Source organism: Dicentrarchus labrax, unplaced genomic scaffold, assembly GCF_905237075.1.
Source record: "Dicentrarchus labrax unplaced genomic scaffold, dlabrax2021, whole genome shotgun sequence".
NCBI lineage: Eukaryota > Metazoa > Chordata > Actinopteri > Moronidae > Dicentrarchus > Dicentrarchus labrax.
This window is the reverse complement of record NW_026136719.1, coordinates 9,048,295-9,071,953: the sequence shown is the minus strand read 5'-3', so window position 1 is coordinate 9,071,953 and position 23,659 is coordinate 9,048,295. Positions and strand designations below refer to the sequence as shown.

At 39.3% G+C, this 23,659-nt stretch overlaps 1 protein-coding gene across 13 annotated transcripts in view; it reads left to right on the top strand.

Annotated features, from left to right (window-relative positions):
- The window catches only part of myo9aa (myosin IXAa), a 111,392-nt gene that overhangs the window by 45,641 nt on the left and 42,092 nt on the right, over positions 1-23,659 (top strand). For 12 of the 13 annotated variants that reach the window (XM_051378340.1, XM_051378341.1, XM_051378338.1 and 9 more), the window contains exons 3-6: positions 17,234-17,328; positions 17,420-17,482; positions 18,973-19,072; positions 21,106-21,159. In XM_051378340.1, the coding sequence (XP_051234300.1) occupies positions 17,234-17,328; positions 17,420-17,482; positions 18,973-19,072; positions 21,106-21,159 (312 nt within the window). The remainder of the gene's footprint in view (positions 1-17,233; positions 17,329-17,419; positions 17,483-18,972; positions 19,073-21,105; positions 21,160-23,659) is intronic. The other variant, XM_051378335.1, reaches the window with a different exon arrangement.

Here is a 23,659-nt window from a genome sequence, read left to right as displayed (position 1 = left end):
AGTGTAAGGAGACTGTAGAGCTTATAAATATTTGAAGAGAGTGAGGTTTATATTTCTGTGGCTGAGTAATCCTCCCTGTCCTGCAGTGTGATGCCTCTAGCCATTTATCTGACAGAGTTCATGTAAGGAGCTGTGAATTCTGTCTTTTTATTGTCAGCATGCAGCTTTTACCTTGTAGCTTTCTGTATTTTGTCAGTGTTTCCAATGTTAAATATTGAGTTTCATTATACAGAAGGAGATCAGGGTTTTTGGTTCTGTCAGTATATAACTGCAGTGTGAGAAAGGAAGTCTGTGTATTTACCTTTTATGGCTCGTTTCAGTTTCTGATGCACATACATTGGGGGTCAATCAAATAAATGCCAGAAAACAGTCAAAAATGTCTGTAACAATTTACAAAAGCTAATGTCATTGAATCGCTTGCTTTTTTCCAACCAACACACCAAAACCTAAAAATCTTTAGTTGACCGAAGCAATTAGTTCATCAGTCAACTAACAAAAAATTAACCTGCAACTATTTTGCTTCTCAACTGTGAGGATTCACTGCTTTCCTTCATTCTATAGACCAAACAATTAATGGAGAAAACAATCAGCAGATTAATCAATAATGAAAATAATCTTAAATTGCACTGCTAATTAAAATTAAATGGAATAAAGGTATGGTTACATCAAATGTCGATACAGGAAAAAGGACCTGGTGTTGCAGTTCTGATATGTCTTAATGAATGAATATTGATCAAAGTGATCACAAACCGTAAACAGTGTTTGAGAGTGATGCTACAGTTGGTAGTGTGTTAATGGTCCTAAATATAGTGATGAAGCACTTAAATAATCACTTTTTCACTTCCAAACACAGTGAATCAGTGTTTCTACTGGACGATCGAGCCCATCTGCTCGGTCAAACATGAACAAAGGTAAACTCTGACCTGTGAGTCAACTGGAGCGGCTGGAGGTCGCGGCGAAACAGGAAACACATGCTTGAATTTGTTCCATCATTCCGGTTTTAATAGAAAGACAGCAAATGTTCGTATGCTGGAAATGTAATGTGACTGCTACCTTGAGACAAAGAGAATAACCAGGGGATATTTGGCATTTCTACTTTCTAGTAAAAAATTACTAAATGATTAATCAGTTGTCAGAATAGTTGCTGGCTATTTTTCTGTTTTTCTAACTAATTGATTAATTGACTGATTCAATTCTACACTGGGCTCATTCATTCTTTGAGTAAGAAAGAAACTAGTCATACATTTGAGACAATACTATAGTTTTCAGTTTCAGTTCATTTTTCCACTTCTTGCTCTTTCCTGACTTTCCCCTTTGTCTGAACACTGTGAATTGGGATGTGACTCCATGTTTTCCAGGACATCTCGCCCCCACCCCGTACTCCCCCTCACTATTACATTCCTTTTCACTGTATGGTGGCCAGATTGGGAAGCTTCTTTCTGCGCCTCCTGCATTTCCTCTCTTTCTGCTGATGTCTGGACTGTTTTTGCCTCTCTCGCTTTACAGTGAGTGTCTCTAGTTTGTGTTGAGAGGAACTTTTACTAACTTTCTCTGTGGCTGTATGGAATTAAAGCTAAGCTGGCCATCTTACATGAAGGAAATTATGAAATATATCAGTGTTTTGTGTATAGTTTCTTTGTCTCCACACAGGCATTGATGCTCTCAGACAATACTTTACACTCTCCGTTTGCATTGTATTGAATTGCTCTAAACGCGGATGAACCTGCACTCATACAAACACAAAGTCAGAAAGAGATGGATTAAGGTTTCTCTGCTAGCCCAGAAATCTTTCACCGCTCCGTAGATCCACCCTCATGGCACACCTCCACATTCACCAAGACGCCACAATACAAAACACAGAAGTATGTGAATATGCAGTACAAAACGCAGATTATTTGCTTTTTTAACCAACAATACAACTTCACGCTTGTATTCCTCCACAGGAACTACATAGATATATTTAACACTTGCCTTCCAGATTTAAGTGGTTACATAACGAACATATTAGAAGCTTTTCAATGCATTGTTAAATTTTAAACCAGTAACTACCAACCTTTCTGGTTTGTAACCTCTTACAATAAAGTGTCTGTGTTACACCAAAGAGACGTTTCTTCTCTAAACTTCTCAGATGGTTACATGTCAATAATTGTTTAGATTAAAAAATTAATTCAAATGTATGCACTAGAATTTTGTTTTTCTTCTTACCAACCCTGTTAATCATCTCTCGATTTATAATGCAACCCTTATTTGGGAGCCACTGGACTAAACTACCAAACTGTATATTAACACATACACATACACCTTTGTCAGTATTAACAATCTAACAAAACCATGTATATTAATCAGTCACTGCGGACAATTTACTGCAAAACAAGCACTTGTACTTAAGTATATTCAGCTGATGATACTTACTTAAGTAAAGGATCTGAGTAGTTCTTCCACCACTACAACTACTATTAAAAAAAAGCTTTCTGAAGGTAGAGGAGGGAGATTTTGCCTCTGAAGCTTGCAGCAGGTTATTCAAGCAACTTGCTGGCACTGAGAAATTGCATATTGACACAGGCTTCTGGAGTGAGTGGGATTAGTGTTTGCCCTAAAAGATAGGCCTGTTTTCCTAATGGCTGAGCACATTTACTTAGTGCTTGTCAAACACATCCTATACAGGGAGGCAAATTGACTCCGGTCACTCACCCCTCCATCATTATCAAAGCTTGGCGCTGACTGAAATGCCACCAAATCTGCTCCGAGACCGACAATTTTATTTTTCTCTAGTAACAAAGTTTGCAATGCAGTGTAATTCAGTGCAACTTTTTAAGCACTCAAGACTTTTCAGAGATAAATAATGCACTGCTTTCTCCTTAACTGCAGTAAATATCTGAAGACAATAAGGTTTTAAGTTCAATGAAAAAACTGTTGGAATTTAACTAGAAAACTAGAACTCATTTTTTAGATGAATTAATGAACTCTAAAATGTCAGTATATAGTGAAAAATGCCTGTAATGATTTCTTAGTGCCTAAGCTGACGCCTACACAGTGTTGTAGACATTTTGTCTGTCCATTACTTCAGTTTACAATGATACAAAACAGAGAAAATCAGCAAATCCTCGCATTTGAGAAGCTGGAACCAGCAAACTGTTTGGCATGTTTGCTTGATAAATGACTTAAAATCGATTATTTGAATTGTTACACATATACTTTTTACATCACACTTTTTGTTGTTGCTGTGTGGGCGTGGTTGATTTAACTCTGCTTGTGGAGGCTTTAGGGTTAGGGTTAACCCTTTAGTGGTGTTATCATATTGAAGAGCATGATATTGTAGCTGTATGGTAGTTTTGGATGAAATGGCTGGTCCCATAGCTCAGCCAACAGCGGGGCTGCAGCCAGTGTCTTTCATCTAGGAATCAAACATGGTGACCATTAAAAAGCACTAGTGTGAGACTGACTTAGGCTGATGTAATTTATCCTCCTTTTCTGAGGTCCACAGATGTACTTGAACCTGACATTATCCCCACCCAGCCATTAAAATAAACATTTTGAGTGATGAGGGCATGGATGTGAGAGAGTGGCATGTTAAGGGATTTCTGCTGTGGAAGCTATTACATCATCAGAGTTTGGAGGCTTGTAAAAGTTGGTGCTAGCCAGTAAAATATCTTTTAATACCAGAAAGTCTCTGTGTCTCTCCCCTCCCTTGTTTTTACTCTTCGCTCTGTGAAATATCAACACGATTATCATATTTTATGTGGAAAGCACACCCTTTTCTTCTTTGTTGATGTGTCCTGTAGAGCTTAATCAATCAGTCGATCGAAAGAAAAAGAACTGGCAAACATTTGGATGATTGTTTATGTTATTTTTGGAGCAAAAATACAAAGAATTATCTGGTTCAAGTTTCTCAAACCTCTTAAGAGCCATGTGTGTTATTAATGAAAGACAGCTGATTCCCTCAGATGCATGTCTCACTGCATTCATGACCATATTAACACTTGTGTTTCTAACTGGATTCATGTAGTAGTTAGACTTTATTCATGATCAAACAGACATTATGATCAAATGTGGGAATATTTCCCTGCTTTTGCACCACCTAACAATCAGTCAAACACTGTACTTACCAGTTATTGCTCCCTAATTCTTCAGTGTCTTTATATCAGCATTACATTTTGAGGTATTGATGAAAAGGGCTTTTGGTGAGGCCACACCCATGTCTGCAGTGCTGCATTGTGCTGGCAGAGATTCAAGCTGAGGGCTCAGACTCTCTCTGTGTGTGTGTGTGTGTGTGTGTGTGTGTGTGTGTGTGTGTGTGTGTGTGTGTGTGTGTGTGTGTGTGTGTGTGTGTGTGTGTGTGTGTGTGTGTGTGTGTGTGTGTGTGTGTGTGTGTGTGTGTGTGTGTGTATTGGTTTGCATGCTGAAGCGTGTGCATTTGAATCAATACGAGTGATGCTGGCCTGGTGGCCCAGTCGGCCCAGTCTCACACAGTTTGCCGGCTCAGGTTAGCTTCTGGTTTATTGTTTGTATGGCTTGAGTGTATAGAAACTGCAGCTGACTACTGATAGCTGACTAATGTGGATGGTGAAAACACTGAACACATTTGTCAGAGAAATGTTTTCAGGTTCAGTCGTGGGTGTGTTGTGATTCATGTGTTGTGTTATCATATTATCTGCCCAGGACTAAAGTTAAACTACTAGTTTACTCATCTTTTTAAATTTACCCTGACAGTTAGGATACTGTCCAAAACCCAAAGATATTCACTTTACAATCATGTATGACAAACAAAAGCATGAAATCCTCACATATGATAAGCTGAAACCTGCAAATGTTTTGAATTTTTGCTTAAAAGACAAAAGAGTATCAAAATAAGATGTTAGGAAATTGCATTTGACATATTCAAATGTCTTGTTTCGTCCAACCGACAGATACAAAATTAAATATATTAACTTTACAATCATATATATGACAAAGAAAAGGATAAAATTCTCAGATTTGAGAATCTGGAACCAGCAAATATTTGGCATTTTTCCTTGTGGTATGACACTTAACTTGGTGCTGGAGCTACAGACAAACTCAATGGATAAAAGCATCTGTACACTCAAATCTTCAAGGCAAGAATGGTCTTCTTGGTGAATTTTTAAGCAAAAATTACAAATATTTACTGGCTCCAAGGCTACCAAAAAAGGTATCCTGCATAACTTATTAAGATTTTTGAACAGATTTGAGTGCATGAATGCTTTTCCCCCTTAAAAATAAACAAGAAATGATTTGATATAAAAAGAATCCAAATGGGGTTAGGAAGGTCCAAGGTCCTGTGTTCAAATGTTGTTTTATCCAACCAAACCAGTGTATTTTGGGCATTTTTACTTACATTTCCTAAACAATTAATCAGTGTATCATGCAATTAATTAGTATCACTTGTGTGTTTTCTGTTTCAGATTTGTGTGTCAACTCCTCTGTGACTCTTTTTATGGCTCATTATTGTTGTGGGTGCAGTGGTCAGTCTGATATTTGACTCAACAATCAGGTCTTGTTCCTCTATATGTTGGTGTGTGTGACTCACAGCGCTGAGCCTGTGGGCTGAGTGGAAGGAATGACAGTATTTCATGACTATCAAACATCAGCTCCTCCTACTGTTTTGGTGAAACCCAAAACTTGCAGAAAGCTGGTTTAATGAGGACCGACAGTGAAGACATTTTGTACATACTCTGAACCATCAGTCTCGTTAACCCTTAGGATCCTAATCCTATCCTAAGAGTGGACAGGTTGTATTCTTTAATATGGGCTGGATATGAATTTAGGTTACTGTCTCAAGTTATTTTATATGAATATATTTATATTATTCTAGTATACTATTCTATACTGTGCATATTGTGGGAGATGAGCTTTGTGGTTAGTTATTTTGGTTCAAAGTAAATCCAGTATTCATGTTTTATTGAGGGTAAAGAATTACTGGAGGACTTCAACATACTGCGAGTTACGGTAAAACATTATCACACTTGTATATTTAGCATATTAACTTTTCTCACTTTTCCTCATTTGATCCCTCTCCTCCTTTTTTCTTTGTGTTATCACTTATTTGTTTAGGGAAGCACACATAATTACATCTACAGACGCAAGCAGTATGATATGGCCTCAGTTATTATTATCAAACATCTCACAGGTGATGCAAGTATATACAGTACATGCATGAAGTATAAGACTGACACTATGGGATTAAGGGAATAATCTTTACAGCTAAAGAATAATTTCTGTCACTTTTCCATTATATCAGACAAACTTCATCATCTTCAGTGGTTGAATGAAAACATTTTACAACCGACTCAGCTTTGCCTCCAGTGCTCACGGCATCAGTCATAATTGGACGGTGTTTATTCTTCCATATGTTGCTCAAAGAAGATGATGTTTATTATTACTTATATAGGAGCTAAAAATCTGTTTGGTTCATGGTTGTTTTAAAATATAAAAAGTTAATGATGAACACAAAAGGTTACGTCAAGTCCTCCATATTGTTTAGGAGAAGTAAAACATCCTGTTCCTGATATTGCTGTAAAGTTAATATTTACAAATTACTAGGGGTTCGTTCCTGCTGTTATTAATATTTTACTATTTTTTGTAGATAAAGTAAATCAATGCTGGAAATTTTCTCAATATACTTCTTCCCTGTTTTGCTTTAAAAAATCATCTCAAACTAAGTTTCCTTATTAACTAAGCACATAACATAAATAGGGAGTGCGAGTTTGCTCTCTAAAGCATCTTGAGGATACAGTGACTATATATATTATATATATTTCTGGATCTCACGCAGAGGGGAAAACCTTGAACTACTCGCACAAGTGAAACTATGATCTACATGTCTTTCTTTACATCTCTTTCTCTTGTTTCTGTCTCTCTTCCTCTCTGCCCCACTCTTTCTGTCTCCCTCTTCATTTTTTCATCCCTCTCTGTGCCTCTCGTTTACATCATCTCATTACCACAAGGAAACACTGCACTATTGTCTCCCCCCCAGAATGTCCCCTTAAAGTCAATGCAGGAAGAAGAAGCTCCATGCTGCTGTTTGTCCCGCCGCACTTTGTGCCGCTTTTAGGTTTGAGAGACTTATTTCCTATGGGTTTTTTTGGGGGGTCTTTGGACCACATTAACCCCTTTCTCACACTTTAGAAACTGAGCACTCTTATGTAACGCTGGGTCAGAAGTTCAGCTGAGAAAACTTTTTTTTTTCTTTGAAATAGTCACATGGCAGAAAGAGCAGGAATAATGAGGTGAATGACTGAGGAACAGAGCAAACACTGTGTGGCAGTGTGAGAAATGACATTGCGTCAAAGGCATCTTGACAATGTTTGAAATAAATCCCGTAAGGCAGCTGTGCTTCACAGAAAAGGAAAAAAGGCCTCTGCTACAAATAGTCACCACACACAGCTAAGGACTGTAAGTTCAGTCACACTGAAGAAGAATGTGGTTTAACTTCTTATGAGAAGAATGCAGGAAGACAGACCTTCATAATGTTATGACTTTTAGGATTTTTTTTCAGTTTAATGGCCCAAAATAGTTCTTTGTGGTCTGCACTTACAATGGAAGATATTTCCCAGACAAGCTTCATGTCCAGTAACCGTCGTCTCACCTGAGCCTGAACTGTTCTAAGTCTAATCTTTAAAAAAAAAATTGTACTGGGACATTTTTCAGTTTATTTGTAATCTTAATTTTTTGACTTCTATTTAAAAGATAATAGCTTCAGTTCAGCTTCTTGTCACCTTTACAGCATCCACACATATAAAAATAAAATGGAAAACAACAGTTTGGATATCAAAGAAAAGTGAAAATTGGAAATGAATGTAGTTTCTGGTTCTGTTGAACTATTCTATATATATATATATATTATGTTTCTCTTGTTTATCCTACTCTCAGGGATAAAGAAACCAAACGGTATAACTCAATACAGTTCAACAACAGTATAAATTGATTCATTAAGTCAATGTTACACCTCCACATACATCACATCACACGAAGCAGTTGCTTTTTAATCCGCTTTCTGTCTAATCTCCACAGGGTTGGAAACACATTACGGATCTATGTTTATTTCCTGAACTCCTGGGAGTCGGAGAGGCCCAGTGGGAGTCTTAATTTCCAATTTCAGTTTTCAGTTGTGTGGAAATGTCACCTCCTTGCTTGTGGCCACACGTACAGCTGAGCCTTGTCATCAGCATCTCTAATTTTAGCTGTCTTTTACAGAAACACACACACACACACACACACACACACACACACACACACACACACACACACACACACGTGACATTTACTCATATACAGTGTACTGTATATGAGTAGATCTGTATGTCTGCTGTTGTCTGGCATCAGCTGTTTATGTGTGTGTGTGTGTGTGTGTGTGTGTGTGTGTGTTGGCAGGGGGGGAATTCAGTGCCGATGGGAACTTTTAAAACAAAGAGGACTAACCTTCAATTTAGCTGAGCCTCATATCTCCACACACCAGCTGCATACTAATAATCCAGACTGAGGTAGACTGGAAAGCGGCACTAACAGAGTTGAATGTGTGAATGTCTCTTTAATAAATCTGCATCTTTTTGTTGTGTACCTTTTTTACATTTAATTGTGCCCATAAGCCTTAAGAGTTTTAAGAGTTTAAGTGAAAGGAATGAAACCTCCACAGCAATAATGGCTGTGAATCACTGCTAAAAGATGTTCAATGCGGTTTGATTCTTTAAACAGGAAACTGGATCTAAGAGCAATTATAATTGTTCTTTTTCAGTTATAATTTGGAAACCACAATTCAGTTTAGTTCAGAGCTGCATATTAATTTTCAAATATGCACAATTGTAAAAAACTGTCCATATTTTCTTGTTTAAAACAGTTATTTTCAGCTGCATTCTCATGTTGTTAGGCTCTACATTTGTGTATTTGTTCACACTTTCTTTTAAAGTTTGAACGTCTGTAACACCCTTTTAAACCTTGTGTATGAATGATGCTGTATAGATAAATCTTTATGACCTTGTAGTGTAAATATCACTGACACTGAAGGAGCAGCAGTTTAGTTTCAGTGTGATTATTGTGATTCAAAGCGTCATATCAATATTAATGATTGCTACAACCAAAACAATTTAAATTAATAACTCCTTTTAGCATATTGCTGCATTGACTTTGCATTAATTGATGTATGGATGCATTGATGTGTTTGAGAATGGAGTTCTGTTATTGTTTTGAAGAAGCTGTTCTCTGAGGCGTTCGTCTGCTCTCTGTCTCACGCTCTTCCTGTTTAGTTTTTGATGCAGTGGACCTCTCATTATGTTTTTCTTCTGTTCTCCGTCCCCTCTTGAACAGTCCACCAAAGAGATATTGTAATCGCATGTGTGTTTTTGAGCGTTTGACCCTCTTAACCACAGCTGTAATAAGTTGCAGTTACTAAAATAAAGATGGATTTTAGTTTCTTCTTGTTTGCGAAGCAGAAGAGATGTGATCACCGGTAACATTAACTGGTGTTTGTGTTTGTTTCTCTGCTGGTGTGAGAGAAAGAGAGAGTGAAATCAGAAGAAACACAAATAAAGTGGGGATCAAATGCCAGAGGGAGTCAGTCAGAGGAAGATGAACACATACACACACACACTCTTTATTGCAGATAAGGAGAGACTGGGCAGCTCACTGTGCTGACTCACTACTGAAGACAACAAGTAAACATGCTGCCACCCACGAGCGGTGCAGGGAGTCTTTTTTGGCCAATCAGCAGCATTTTCTCAAGGTTTTTCTGAGAACGAGGAAAAGTGTAGATCAGATCTGACTCCAGTCCTTCAGTCGTGACCCCAGTGTGCCATTTAGGCCAATTTGTCGTCTAATTTTGACGTATTTTTTTGTGGTTTAACTCATGTTTCGTTGCTTTCAGCTGAAAGCACACAAACTCCAATTTCAGTGTTATTTTATGTTTCACTGTGGGTTGAGAACATTTTCCTTCCCCTGGGCTTTATGAATTCTTTGCTAAATCCATCGCTTAACTCAAACAACAAATAAGGCTTCTGTCTGTGTTCCTGGAAAGTGCTCTCCTCTGTGTTCCCGACTTTTTTTTGGATGTACAGAATTTTCTCCGGCACTCGACATTACGCTGCTGTCAACAGTAATTATTGCAAAGGTTAACATCTTGTCTTCGGGCTAATTTAGGATGAGATTATGTTGGCTCAAGTCTTTCTATACCTTTTTAGATCGTTATCAGTAAACGTGGGATTCATTCAGATATGCATATCCTATAGTATATGGTTTGTTGTCATTGCTCTATCCCCACAATTTCCTGGCTAATATAGTCTCACTTTCCAAACACAGTGCAGTGATGGAGAACTTACCCAGCCTGAGGATAAGAAATTTGTCTCCTTCGAGGACTCATACACAGGTCTACAATGTATGGAATAGCATGGGAAATGAATTCACTAATTTCAAGGTTTTTTGCAAGTTTGAGATTTGCTTCTGTCTGCGGGGCCTTTATAACTCAGGAATGTGGCTTTTTTCCCACTCATCTTCTGTAATTCAGAGAGGTTTATGTTATATGAGAGATGTCTCTGATTGCTGAGGAGTCTTGGAGATCCGTGATTCTTTTTCTATTACGCCTGGCTTTCATCTTCATCCCTGTGACTAATGTTTGCTTCCTTACTCAGGAGGACTTTCTGATTGAGCCAAATACTTTAGTCAGCCATCGCACTGATCAAAACCACTGCTTTTTCTAATTAGGTTTTTCTTTTCTTTCTCACTGTTCTTCCTCTTTCTCTCTCTGTCACACACATACTTGTCAGCTGTTGACCAGAGGCTTTTTTTAAGGAGTTGTTGACATTTTGGGAAATATGCTTATTTGCTTTCTGGTGAAGAGTTAGATAAGAAGATAGATACCAGTCTCAGATCTGTACATTAAATATTAGGTTGCATCCAGCTGCTGGTTAGCTAGTTAACAGGTGGAAACGGTTAGCCTGGCTTCGTTCTAAGGAATCAGAAACTGCATTTTAATGAGATTCTTCTTACATAATAACTGGATGTTTTTTTTATTTTATCACAAAGTTTATTTAGTTAATAGATGATATGTTGTTAAATGAGAAAACAATCCAGTCGATGCAGCTTTGCAGTCTACATTGGTTAGAACATACTGCATCACAATTACTCACTGCTGCATGTTTGCCATACATTAAGTAACTAATGTAGTCTAATTCTAAAAGTAATACTGATAACCTGTTGTATCCGAGAATTAAAAAGAAATTTCGGATTTCATTGATTCAACAAGTTTTAGCCTGTTCTTTCAGGCTAAAGTGCAAGATATGTCATCTTTGATAAAAGTACATAAAATGCATTTTCTTACATTAGTATACACACAGTATAAATAGATGTGACTACAGTTTCAGCAAAGCTTGAAGCTGAAATTCTCTTGGACACAGCAGTTGTCAAAAAACCCAAACAAACACACGCTGAGGTTTATGGCACTTCATTCAAGCCTTCTTGCCAGAGGTTGCTTGACGTCTATATTGCTCATTTCAGTGGACCATCAGATCTGCTCCCAGGGGTGTTTGAGGCAGAATGATGTTGAGCTACTGAGAATTATGGAAGACAGCTTTTATGACAGTAGGATCTAGTGCAGTGTCACAAAACGCCTTTTAAATCAAGAGTTCAGCCAAACATTGGTAACTTTTTGAATGGCTGAATCACATTTTCCTATGTCACTTGGTTGTTCAGAGTGTTCTGAATTCCCATGTGTCACTCACACGCCAACAAACCAGCCCACAGATCACTCCAGAAGTTCAAAAACCTTAACGTCATATTTACAGACGTGTTAGACGTGATCAAGTATAGGAAAAGAATTATCTTGCATATAGTTATCATACCATTTATCATTAAAGATAAAAGTTAAATATAGTTTTTAGCCAATGTCAGTTAGCCGGTCCACAACTTTGGTCCTGACTGAAATATCTCAACAATGATGTGAGATTGTGTACAGAAATATCTGGTCCCCAGACAATGAATCCGACTGACTTTCTTAATCCTCAGATTTTTCTTCTAGTGCCACCATGAGGTTGATATTTGTGGTTTTGAGTCAAATCTCAAACTATTAGACGGGTTGCCAGTAATGTTTATTTATAGACACAGAGCTGCTAGCATGGCTCTAGACTCTTGGTAGTCTTGTTAGGACATCTCGTCCAGCCCCAGGTTTATTTTGTACTCAAAGTGGAAAAAACAAACAACCTCAGTGTGTCCTTTGCTCCCAGTGCATGGAGAAGAAATGCCTCTTAAATGTTTTACACTGACAGTTAAACCTGAACACTTCCTACCTCAAACACATTTTGGAGCACTGTTTTTGACAGAAGCAGCCACTGCCAGAACCCACATCCCACTGTGCTTTCGCTTAGCTGGCAGCCGTGACTGCAGATCCCCCCCTGTGATTAAACAACCACACTGACCACAGTCCATTCTGGCCAGCAGGACCTGAGGTGTGAGATTACAGGGGGCATGGTTAAGAATTAGCCTCTAGAGAACATTATCTGCCCGCACGCTCTGTGACGTAATGATGATACATGTTGGGACGATTCCCTTGCTCTTTCACTCTACTGTTGACATCCTGTCCGCATACTGTGGTGGATGAGTAGGTCTGAAAAGGATAAGGAAAAGGATATGAATCTACAAAGGTTAAGTGAGCAGTCCCTCTCTGAATAGCCGTTGAATCACACGGATGCTCCGTAGCTGCTGTCAGGGAAGGAATGCAAAACATTTGGTGACACTTTCCTAAATCAATTTGCAGTCAGCGAGTCAGAAGAATGCTGTTTTTATGTCATGGCCCAATTTCACATAAGTAACTTTGATACTCAGACAAACGTTTCTCTGTGCAGTTTGGGCCCATGCTGTCACATGACCTCTAAACACAACCCAGCATGGAAATTCATTTGTAACCCCTAAGCAATTAATGACTCACTAAAAGATAATCCCTTTGTGAGTTCAATCAAGCAGCCTTTTGTCTGTACTGTCTATCTGAGCGCCTAGCATGACCTCTCCATCCGTTTGAAACTCCCCCAACTCCCCGCAGGCTCGACCCAGGACAGCGGGCTGTTTTCCTGTTTTCACTCTCTTCTCTTCTTCTCTCCTCAAGATGCTGCTAATGAAGTCATCCTCATATGACTATAGGCCATTTGTCTCGGCTTCACACTTAATGAATCAGAGCATACACAGGCAGACAAAGACCTAATTACCTCACTACAGACAGAAGCATTAATAGAATCTGAACTAGTTGCCTCAGTGTTTGGTGTCACTGGAAGTCTTTATATAAATGTATATAACAATTCTCCAGTGACTCTGTACATCATATTCCTAATGCAAATATTTGTTGGTTGACAAAACTAGTGATTTACTGATCCAATATGCTTGATATTAAGAGATACATTTAATGATGATCTGAAAATGTATTATTAAATAACTAATGCACGACCAGCTAGGATAGGTCAACTGCACACAAAACCCCCTCCAAACCTGAGTCACTTGTAATACCCAAACAAACCAAAAATTGTAATTGAGAGAGCATAAAAACAAGTAAGAAAGGGAGCAGAGAAGCAGTGGATAAAGGGTTGATATCTCCAGTTTTTGCCACTCTAAGAGGTACAAATGCAAACTTGACCAAACCCATTATGAAGAGAATAAGATTAAACATCTTCAATTCTAGGATACTGTCTTCTAAGGAAAAAGAGTTTCTCATAGACATTGTCACCATTACAAAATATTAACCACTATGTGAGAAAATATCTGCTGCTTTGATAAAAAGTCAAAGTTACAATCATGGAAACATAAAAACTTGAAGGGAGAATGGCAATGGCACCTGTGGCTCATGGGTAGTATTTTGGTTAGTATTTTGATTTCTGTGCCGTCCACATAAACCTATAGCACTGTTACATTATCCTGTGTTTCTATTTCAAGTAATATTGATGTTATAATTTAAAGAAAAGTACATATTAGGAGTAAAAATGGAAAAACGCGCTGCTTCGGACAGAGCAGGTGTTGTCGATAAAGTTGTACTTGAGTTCATCTGACGGCATTTAAATTGGAAAGAATTATAATTGGGATTGGTCACTACCATGAGTAAAGGTATCAGAATATCAGGAGGGCAAAGCGACATCAGTGCATCACAAGGCAAAACCTGAGTTAACCGTCCCGAAAAATGAAGCTGATTGATTTCGCAAGACTTTGAATTAAAAGGTTTTCTCACCGCAGCAGTCAACGCAACTGCACAGTTGTTGCCATGATGTTTGACAGAGTACTTGACTTATGAAAACATCACATCAGCCTTGTGGCATCCTCTCTGTCTGTGCTCCTCTGAACGACTTTGACCGAGCTTGTAGACGGACACATTACACCCAGAACACACTGGCACCATCTCAAGCCTGTCATTGGTCTGCCTTTGGCTCAGCCTGTGGTCTTAAGCCAAGAATAATGTTGTTGACCTGCTGGAGTGACTGAAGTGCTGCGAATCATGTCTGTACAAACAGTTTTAGCTCTGGTGTCCCTTTGAGTCTTTGTGACCATCTGAAGGGGAAAAGCTCTACCCTCAAATACTCTTCCACTGTTAGAAATCTGTTAGAATTTAATGTTTCAGTCGTCTCACTTTACCTCAACCTGCCCCGTCTACTTGAACATAAGTTAGCGACTTAGATTTCCCAGAATAACCTTTGACAACTCCCATAGGAGAAGAGGCAAGAACAAATTTGCATTGTTGTGGGTTGTTTGCGTAGTTGGAAAGAGCAAGAGTGCACTAAAGAGTTTTTTGGATTTGAGAACAAGTTACTGAAAGCTCAACTTGTTGCTGCTTTGCATTCAGGTCTATTTGGGGTCATTGTGGATGAAAAAATCGGATTTGTTACCAACTGTTTTTGTCTGTTGACATGTTACTATAGATTGCTCTGTTGGTTTTGAACAAGTTTAATACATCTGATGTTGTGAGGACAATGTGACAAAGCTTGAGGCCTCCTTGTTTTTAAGGCGACCCATGTACCGAGGCTGAGTCCTTGCTGCAGCGGCCCGGGGTTCGAATCCGACCTGCGGTTCTTTGCTGCGTGTCATCCCCTCTCTCTCTGTCCGCCTTTCCTGTCTATCTTCAGCTATCTCTATCATAAAGGCAATAAAAAAAAAAGCCCCCCCTTACAGAGAAAAGTCTGGGAACCACCGAGTTATGATATATGAGATTTGTGTTTTATGGCCGTTGATATGGAGCTAGCCAAGTGTAGAAAGAATACAAACTGTCGGCTGTAAAAATGTCTTAACTATGCATCTTTTTTACACAAAACAGGTGGACGAATACACAGCGCCTGAACATAAATCAGCTCACAGTATTTTAGTTGTTCCACATCCTGCTTCCTGCTGGTCCAACACTAACTGTTGAATGTCAAGCCTTGGAATAAAAAAAACAGTGAATGGTCTGATATCTGACATGCCTGACTCGAGGTTCCTCAATCTGTGTGTGAGCAGTTTGTTGTTGTGAGCCTTTTTGCTTGGTTTTTATTGGCTGTCCATTCAGGAAGTTCTCACTACTTAGAAACACTGACGGATGGTAGTCTGTCCTCGTCTGACCCGCAGTTCCTGAACCAGGCAGGTTAGCCAGTTCACAGACAGATGGAGTGGTGAACAGAATACCAGCTCATCTGGGAATATCGAATGCTCCAGGCATCGCATTTAAAACCCACATTTCTGGATGAGAAGTGATATCGTCACTGTTCCTCAGTTTGACCTTGTGTGCTCTTTCTTTGTCCAGACAGCAGAGCTGAATATGTTTTTCCAGAGAGTCTGCCGTTTTAATGATTTGTTCAGCCTGGTGAGTCATAAATGAAGGGCGAGTTCACTGCTGTGATCCAGTTGTTTGAGCCAGTAGCAGAAAGGCTAAAGTGTCCTGGGTTCTCATGGGATTTTAAAAAGCATCTAAATGGTGTGATGATCTTTGCCCATAGACTTACCATTGGACAGAGATCATCTAAAGCTTCAAATGCTTTTGAGAACAGCCCTGGCCAGAGTTTCAGTTTACTTGCACTTGTTTTCTACTAAATGTTTGTTCTGATGTATTTCCCTATAGGGCTACATTATGAACACACATGTTGAAACGCATTGCAAACCAAGAGTCATTGATTCATTTATAAACACTATAAATTGCTGCAACACTACTAGCCAATCATTGCCCACCCTGAAAGAAAATACCTAGAGATGCACCGATTTATCAGCCAAGGTCTCGGCCGAGTTGACAAACCCGATGGCTGATGTTTATCTGTGGTGTCGTAAATGTTAGGTTATTGTAGGTTAAATGCAGGTTATTTCTAACTCAGATATTGGTTAAATAATCACCTCTGTTTTCCAGCACTGGTACAAATTGCACATAAACATCAGTATAGGCCCAGGATTTCGGAATTTCAGAAAATCGGTACATCCCTAAAAACGGCGTGATGTTTTTGAAATTCACGTGAAATTTAGCATTGAACCCTTTGACAGCTTGCAGTTTCAGCTGTAAATGTGTGCATAAATATATATTAGCTCGAAGCTTTTGTAATGTTGCCTGTCATCTTGCCATTAGCTTTCTCCCAGGATGCTTGCATGTTAGTAAGTAGCGCTGGTGCAGGGTGGGGTCAGTGAGGGGTGTTTTCCCATTCCACAGACGCAGGGCTCGGGGCAGCTCTAAGTGATTCAGTGAGGAATTTGTTTACTTGTGGCGGAGCTACAAATAACTGCAGGGTTTATATAGGGCAAAAAACGACTTCCCCTCCAGGCAGCCATACAACATAAACAGAGCCGCGAGGGGAAGTACTGGACCGTCTTATTAAAGCACACCACTACACATGTTCCACACGGCCACATGGATCCCATTACTCACTGAGGAGCTTTTTTCCATCAGGCCTGCTGGTCTTAGCCCCTTCATCCTCACTCTGGCAATTTGTCTGACTCTGACTTAAATAGATCCTAAAACCATGTTATTAATCTGTCTCGGACTGACGCTGTTTGAAACTATGTAAGAGGAAAGGCTTGCGCCGTGCCGTTCAGGCTGACAGTGTTTCAAGACAATGTCTGGCACAAGGCCAAAGTCTCTGTGTGCTTGACCCACAAACAAATTATGCACACCTAAAGCCGACTCAGAACTTGACCCTAAAGGTCTGGCACCAACCTGTGTGTAAGATATGTAATATGTGGCCTCCCTTCCCATTTTTCCCAGTGTGTATTTAATTTCATCTTACCATGTCTTCCTCTCTTTCCCCTTCAGGCGTTTGGGAACGCAAAGACAGCCCACAATAACAACTCAAGTCGCTTTGGCAAATTCATTCAGGTGAACTACCAGGAGAGCGGCACTGTGAGAGGGTAAGGAACCACAGACAAATGCTTTCCACCCCCCCCCCCCAAATAAAGTAATATTTGATTCAAGTTAATCATTTTATTTTACTTTTTGCAGAGCCTATGTGGAGAAATACCTCCTGGAGAAGTCGAGGCTGGTCTATCAGGAGCACAACGAGCGGTGAGCACGTCTCAGAAAAGCAGATCAGAATCAGAATCTTGATGTGAAACTACCAAGTACATGGTTTTGTTGAGCAGACAGTGACTGCCAACTAAAATAAATTACAAACTGTCAAATGTTGGCCTCCAAATGTCCCCACCAAACTTCCTCAAAGACCTCTTATCGCTCTCGTACACATTTGTCTATAAACTTAAGATACTATACTTCTAATATATTATATCAACACTTGGCAATTCCAGCACAATCTGGTATGTTGAGTCAATGTTACATGACATTTGAACTGCACTTTGTTTAAAACTATACTTACTAAATAAAGAAAAATGGTGTTGGCAGCAAGTATAAAATAAATGGAGTTTTCGATTTTGGCAAAAAACGTGCATCTGAGTGACTTTAACTCAGAAAGCCTGTTGTTCCAGTTTGCCAAAGTGTAGTTCATGAAATGAATTGAGCTCTAAGTGGTGTTGACACTAATGTGCTGGACTGGCTGGACAGTGCGGCGAGGGTTAACCTCACCATGGGGGGCTCACAGTGGGCCCCCTGCGTTAGTCGCCTCTTATTGAGATAGATTGCTGACTCCAGGCCCATAAAAGCTTGTATATGTGTGTGTGTGTGTATTCCAAAAGACCTTTGGTCGCACAGCTGCTACACACTATTGACCTCTGACCTGTATGCTACAGCTTAATGCTATCAGAGGAAAAGTGCACACCTACATACAAACACACTTGTATGCAAAAACAAACTGAAATAACAGAGATGTCATCCTTTTTTTTCTATAAATTAAAATTAAAGGTGCAGTAACGGATTTTGGAGAAAGATTGATTGTTGAGACTCATTCCCAGGTCGTCAAATACTTAGAGTTGCTCCAATAACGATACCAGTATCGGAAATTCCTCCGACGCTGCTGCAAATATGGTATTGGGTATCGGCTACTACGCATATACACGATACCACTTGAGTTATTAGCCCCAGAATGGGAGCCTGCTACTTCCATGTAGTTGCACATTTCCCCTTTTATTTTTTTGTGTGAAGTCATGAACCGCCCTACTCTGACTCTGACAAAGGGTTTAACCTGAGCTAAGCCATACACAGAGGTGTCAAAAGTACACACAACAGAAGTACAAAAAAAGACTGCGGTAAAAGTAGAAGTACAGATTCAACTTCTCTACTCAAGTAAAAGTGAAAAGTACTCTCTCGGTTTCTCTGGAAGACATTTCTACCAGCTGTTTCTGAGCGAGGCTAACCGTAACTTCAAATAGGGTTGAGTCTCCCTCTCTTATCTGTTTCGTCTTTTGTGTTGTTTTCATCATGTTACATCTGTCATGCGTGATATGCACCCTTCTTGATGTTTGAAAGGCGTGCAATGATACAAAATAAAAATAATAATTGATAATGCCCTTCAGATACATACACGTATCAATCCATTTGTGTCACTGTCAGACTGTAGAGCTATTTAACAATTATTTGAACAAAAAACCTGTTGTTTTTTTCAGGAACTACCATGTGTTTTACTACCTGCTGGCAGGAGCGAGTGAAGATGAGAGGAAAGCCTTTCACCTCATGAAGCCTGAAGAATACCATTACCTCAGTCAGGTGGGACCGTCACACATTTAAAAGAATAAGAGATCAATAAGTTAATCTGGTTTTGTCTCACGCCGTTTCTCTTTAAGAGTTTTGTGTTTATGTGTATGTCATCGTTTTCATTTACTTGTATTGTGTAGTTGTGTCTGTTTTTGTCTGTATTGTTGTCATCCACCAGTCCGACGACCCCAGCAAACCAGCAACAGTTACCTTTGTGTCTCTGCAGACAGGAAAGAGAGAGTCGGGACACAAAGGAAACACATTCCACTATTGGTGGCTTTCAACACCTTCTATATAGATCCCCTCTCTCTCTCTCTCTCTCTCTCTGTCTCTCTGTCTCTGTCTCTCTCTCTCTCTCTCTCTCTCTCTCTCTCTCTCTCTCTCTGTCACACACGCACACACACACATATATGAACAAAACCTGTCACTGTCTGATCTCATGTTTCAGAGAGACAGGCACGAGTGTGTTATTTTTATTTATCTGTGGGTGTGTCTGTTTGTGCTCATTTGATATTACTTTGTGTTTTGTGGGTGTAACTGCATGTTTGTGGGGTTTTGCTTTGACACGTGCACTCACACGCACTCACTCATACACCACTGCCGAGACGGGGTACAAAAACAGTATTTGTCACTTTTCTCTGTTCCTTGTGTTTCCCACAACGAAAACAGGTTTCACATGGCCACGAAACAAAGCCACAATAAGCACATACACACACTTTTACGCGTATGGAATGTGGATGATGTGTAAAACTTGTTGCGTCTGTTCTTCCGAGCTTTGAAAGTCACGCGAAGACAACCAGGGACCCACTCCTCCGAAATCCTTACGCCCACGCCGAAGCGAGCAGGGAATTCCTTCCATTCCTCCTGGCCACTGACGTGCACATGCAAACATACAAACACACAAACACAAATACATACACACATTCTTGCACTCTGCACTCTTATCTATCTCCCTTGTTCCCTTTTGGTTTATTCTGTGTAGTTGAAGTAAAGAAATCACACTCTTGCACCAAATGGAGCCCCTGCATGAATTTCACAACCAATCCAGACAACTTGTTTATAAGCTACATAAACACGTTGCAGTTACGGCTGTGATTCATTTTTCGCACCCTGGTCCTAACTCACTCTGCCTTTTTGCTTTGAGAACCACACCTGTGTCTTTACATCTTTTAATCTTGCCCATTAACCAGAAATGTACATTGAACTGGCCAATGTCCAGAGCAAGCCATATGTTTTTAGGTTGATTTCCTGATTAGTTTAAATATTGAATGAAAATTATTTTGCAGACACTTGAAACTTTCTTTAGATGCTTGAAATATTAAATCCATCAATTGCAGTGAAGAATTAACTTTGTTTCCCTCCAAAAGTCACATTAGTATTTTGTAAGCAAGACTCTCAAAGATGGTGCATTTAAGGACACCATGACTGAATCTTGCTCGCTGCCAAAATGCTTTGACAAGACAAAGAAAATATACTTTGCATACCCGAGAAGACAAGGATGTTTAAAAATCAAACGTCAAACCTGGAGAAGGATTTTAAACTTGAAGACCACGTGACGCAATAATTGCTTTAACACAAAACAGATTTCATATTTCAAGCTTTAGTTTAACGTGTCTGCAAGTTGATTTGATACATGAACGGAAATCAGTGGCTTTTTGGAATATAGGAAATCAATCATAAAAACTCATGGTATGCTTTAAAAAAATGGTCATTCTGAATCCTTAATGTGCGTGTGTATTACCAACCTCCACCTTCTGTCCCTGCTTTAATGACTCGATGTGTTGGATCATGAGTGTGTGTTGTTCAGTGTCTGTGAATGCTTTTTGTGTGCATACGTCTGTGCCATCAGTGTCTGTACGTCTGTGAGCGTTTGACTTTGTCCGTGTGTAATGAACAGCCATTGCTTGCGTCTTAACAGCACGTCCTTCCGTCGCTGTTAGTTGCACATAAATCTCTGTACATGTTTAAGTGTATGTGTTCTCATTGGAATGCTGCTGTCTAACCGTAACCTTGCCCTCCTGTAAACTCTGCCTTAACATTTCCAGATGACAAAGAAAACCCACCAACTGCACTGGGACAGTTACTATGAGAGTGAACCGGTCAGTATCTGTGCCTCAGCTGTGTATGTACTGTCCGTGTGTCTGTACATGTTGGAGAAGTGTCAACAAGTAGATTTTCCCCGAGCACTCAGTAGATTTTCCCCGAGCACTCAAGCTCAAGCGCACACTTTCCCTGCACAGTTGCACACCCCCCACACTGCCCTCCTCCCTCCGTGCTCATTTTGTATTTTTTTTGCTTTTTGGATATTTCCTGGTTTGGGTTGTGTTTATTTTAGCTTTGTTTGTTTTTGCTTTTCCCTGTTGTGCTGCTTCTCTGAGTTATGTTGGTATGTCTAGTCATATCCTGGCCACTGTAGCTGCCTATGTTGCTGTAACCTGTGTGACTTTTTTGATCATTGACAGTGCAATGTTTTCTAGTAACCCCATGCTTAAACAACACAGTAGAGGGCATCTATGTTGAGATATTTCTATTACAACTACTGAGCATTTCTCAAAGACCTGAAAAAGTCATCAGTAAATACAGGATTTTGTTTCCAACCTTTCTGTATCCTATACATCACATTTACTGAATGACATTTGGAAAAAAGATGTTATCGTCAGTTGGGGCTGACAATGCTGCTCAGTGTTCATGACTAAGACTACACATTAAGATCAAGTGAAGATAGACTGTTGGCAGCAATCAGATCATCCCAGTTAAGTCCAAGAGGTAAAGCAAGTTAATGAGTGTGCTTGTGCAAATGCAAATGTTACTTACTGTAGATTAGGGGCACAAAACATAGTAGGACAAGTTATAACCATAGGTTAAAAAGTGAACTGGAAGTCTCCCAGAGTTCAGGAAGATAATAGCTTTTTTAGGACCAGCGTTTAGGATTTACTGTTATCTAGTGGTCTAGTTGTAGATTGCTAACTAACTAACTAAACACCGCTCGCATCTGTATTTGACAACTACGTAGAAAGTACGGTGGCTCTATTTACAGTATGGCGGTTCAATATGGCGGACTCAAAGGAAGGCGGCCTGAGGCATCTGTAGATAAAAAGGGCTCATTCTAAGGTTATTATAATAAAAACAGACCTATGAATATTATATTCCATTTCTGCCAATAGATCCTAAATGTTACACACTGAACCTTTAAATCATCGTTCAACAGACTTCAGAGAATCTATGCTATAAGTGGCCAGAATACAACATATTGGATTATAGAGTTTTAGTCACAGGCATGCCTCATTGTTCACTAGCTACAGTAGTTAGTGGCTGAGCTGCAGTATATTTACATACTCATACTTCTCTGTTGCCCACAAGTTATTTGCCCAAAGACACACCTTCACCTCTCAGTCATAGATTACGATCACACTTGCCGCTCTGCAGCAGAAATGCTGCGATCAAATGACGTCACTGATCAAAAAAGTCTTTTGTGTTTGGTGTTTTTCTTTGGTTTTGTGGTGGGTGTTAAGATTTCTTTTTATTAACACATGTATGTAACAGTGCACTGTGATTCTTGAGTTATATTCATTCATTTTCCACTCCTTATTTCTCAGTATGTTTACTGTATTCTTTTCATGCTGATAATACTGTGGTATGTAAACTGTGACATTAGTGATTAACAGACGCTATAAATATGCAGTGATTCAGTGTGATTAGTCCTGCAGCAATGGTCTATATAAGGAACAATATAAAAAGGAATTAATAGATATTTCGGACTTTTAAATTTTTTCACCTTTTTCTACACAGCAAGGAAAACAACTATTTTATTACATGTCGGCAAAGGAAATATTATTCCAGATTGATGTATTTTAATGACTATAATGATTTTATAATGTTGTTTTGTTTCATTTACTACATCTGGAAACCTCAAACACCTTTTAACTACACTTACACATTGTTTTCACTGGAAAGAAGTCTAAGTTAGAGCAATGTTTTAAAAATAAATGTAGATGTTCTTGCTATGGAAATGTAACACCAGAGTCACTAACAGGTCAGTGTGAGTTTCTGCCATGAAAGCAGAGAGCAAGAGAGGCAAGAAGGAGGCACGTTGGTTTAGGCTCATGTTTGGAGTGTTTGTCTTTCTGAGGCCTCGGTATGTGATAATTATGGCAGCCATAGTGGAATGGGCCCATAAAGCAAAGAGCAGACCTCACATTACGGTGGGTGTATGTAGTGAAAGACTGTGTAGTTATGTAGTTACATCAAAGCATGTATTCCTAGTCTGGGAAAGATCTGCCTCTTATCATAAACAACTAATCCAGATCCAGATGTATCTGCCATTTTTCTCCTTCTCATGTGTATTTGGTTGCTAAATAACATTTATTTTATTTAATAAGTTCAGTATTTTAATGCTGTGCTGTGTTTTTCTTGTGACTTTATGATTTTAGTCAGTAAGATCTGCACTATGAGTGTATTACATGTGTTAAGATTTGCACTTGCTTGTGTGAACTTTGCGCCTGTCTGCGCACATCACTGTTATTGCATCAAAACAAGCTCCTCCTGTGTCTCCTCTCTGCTAGTTTAACTTGTCGTCCATCACTCAAACACAGGAAAACC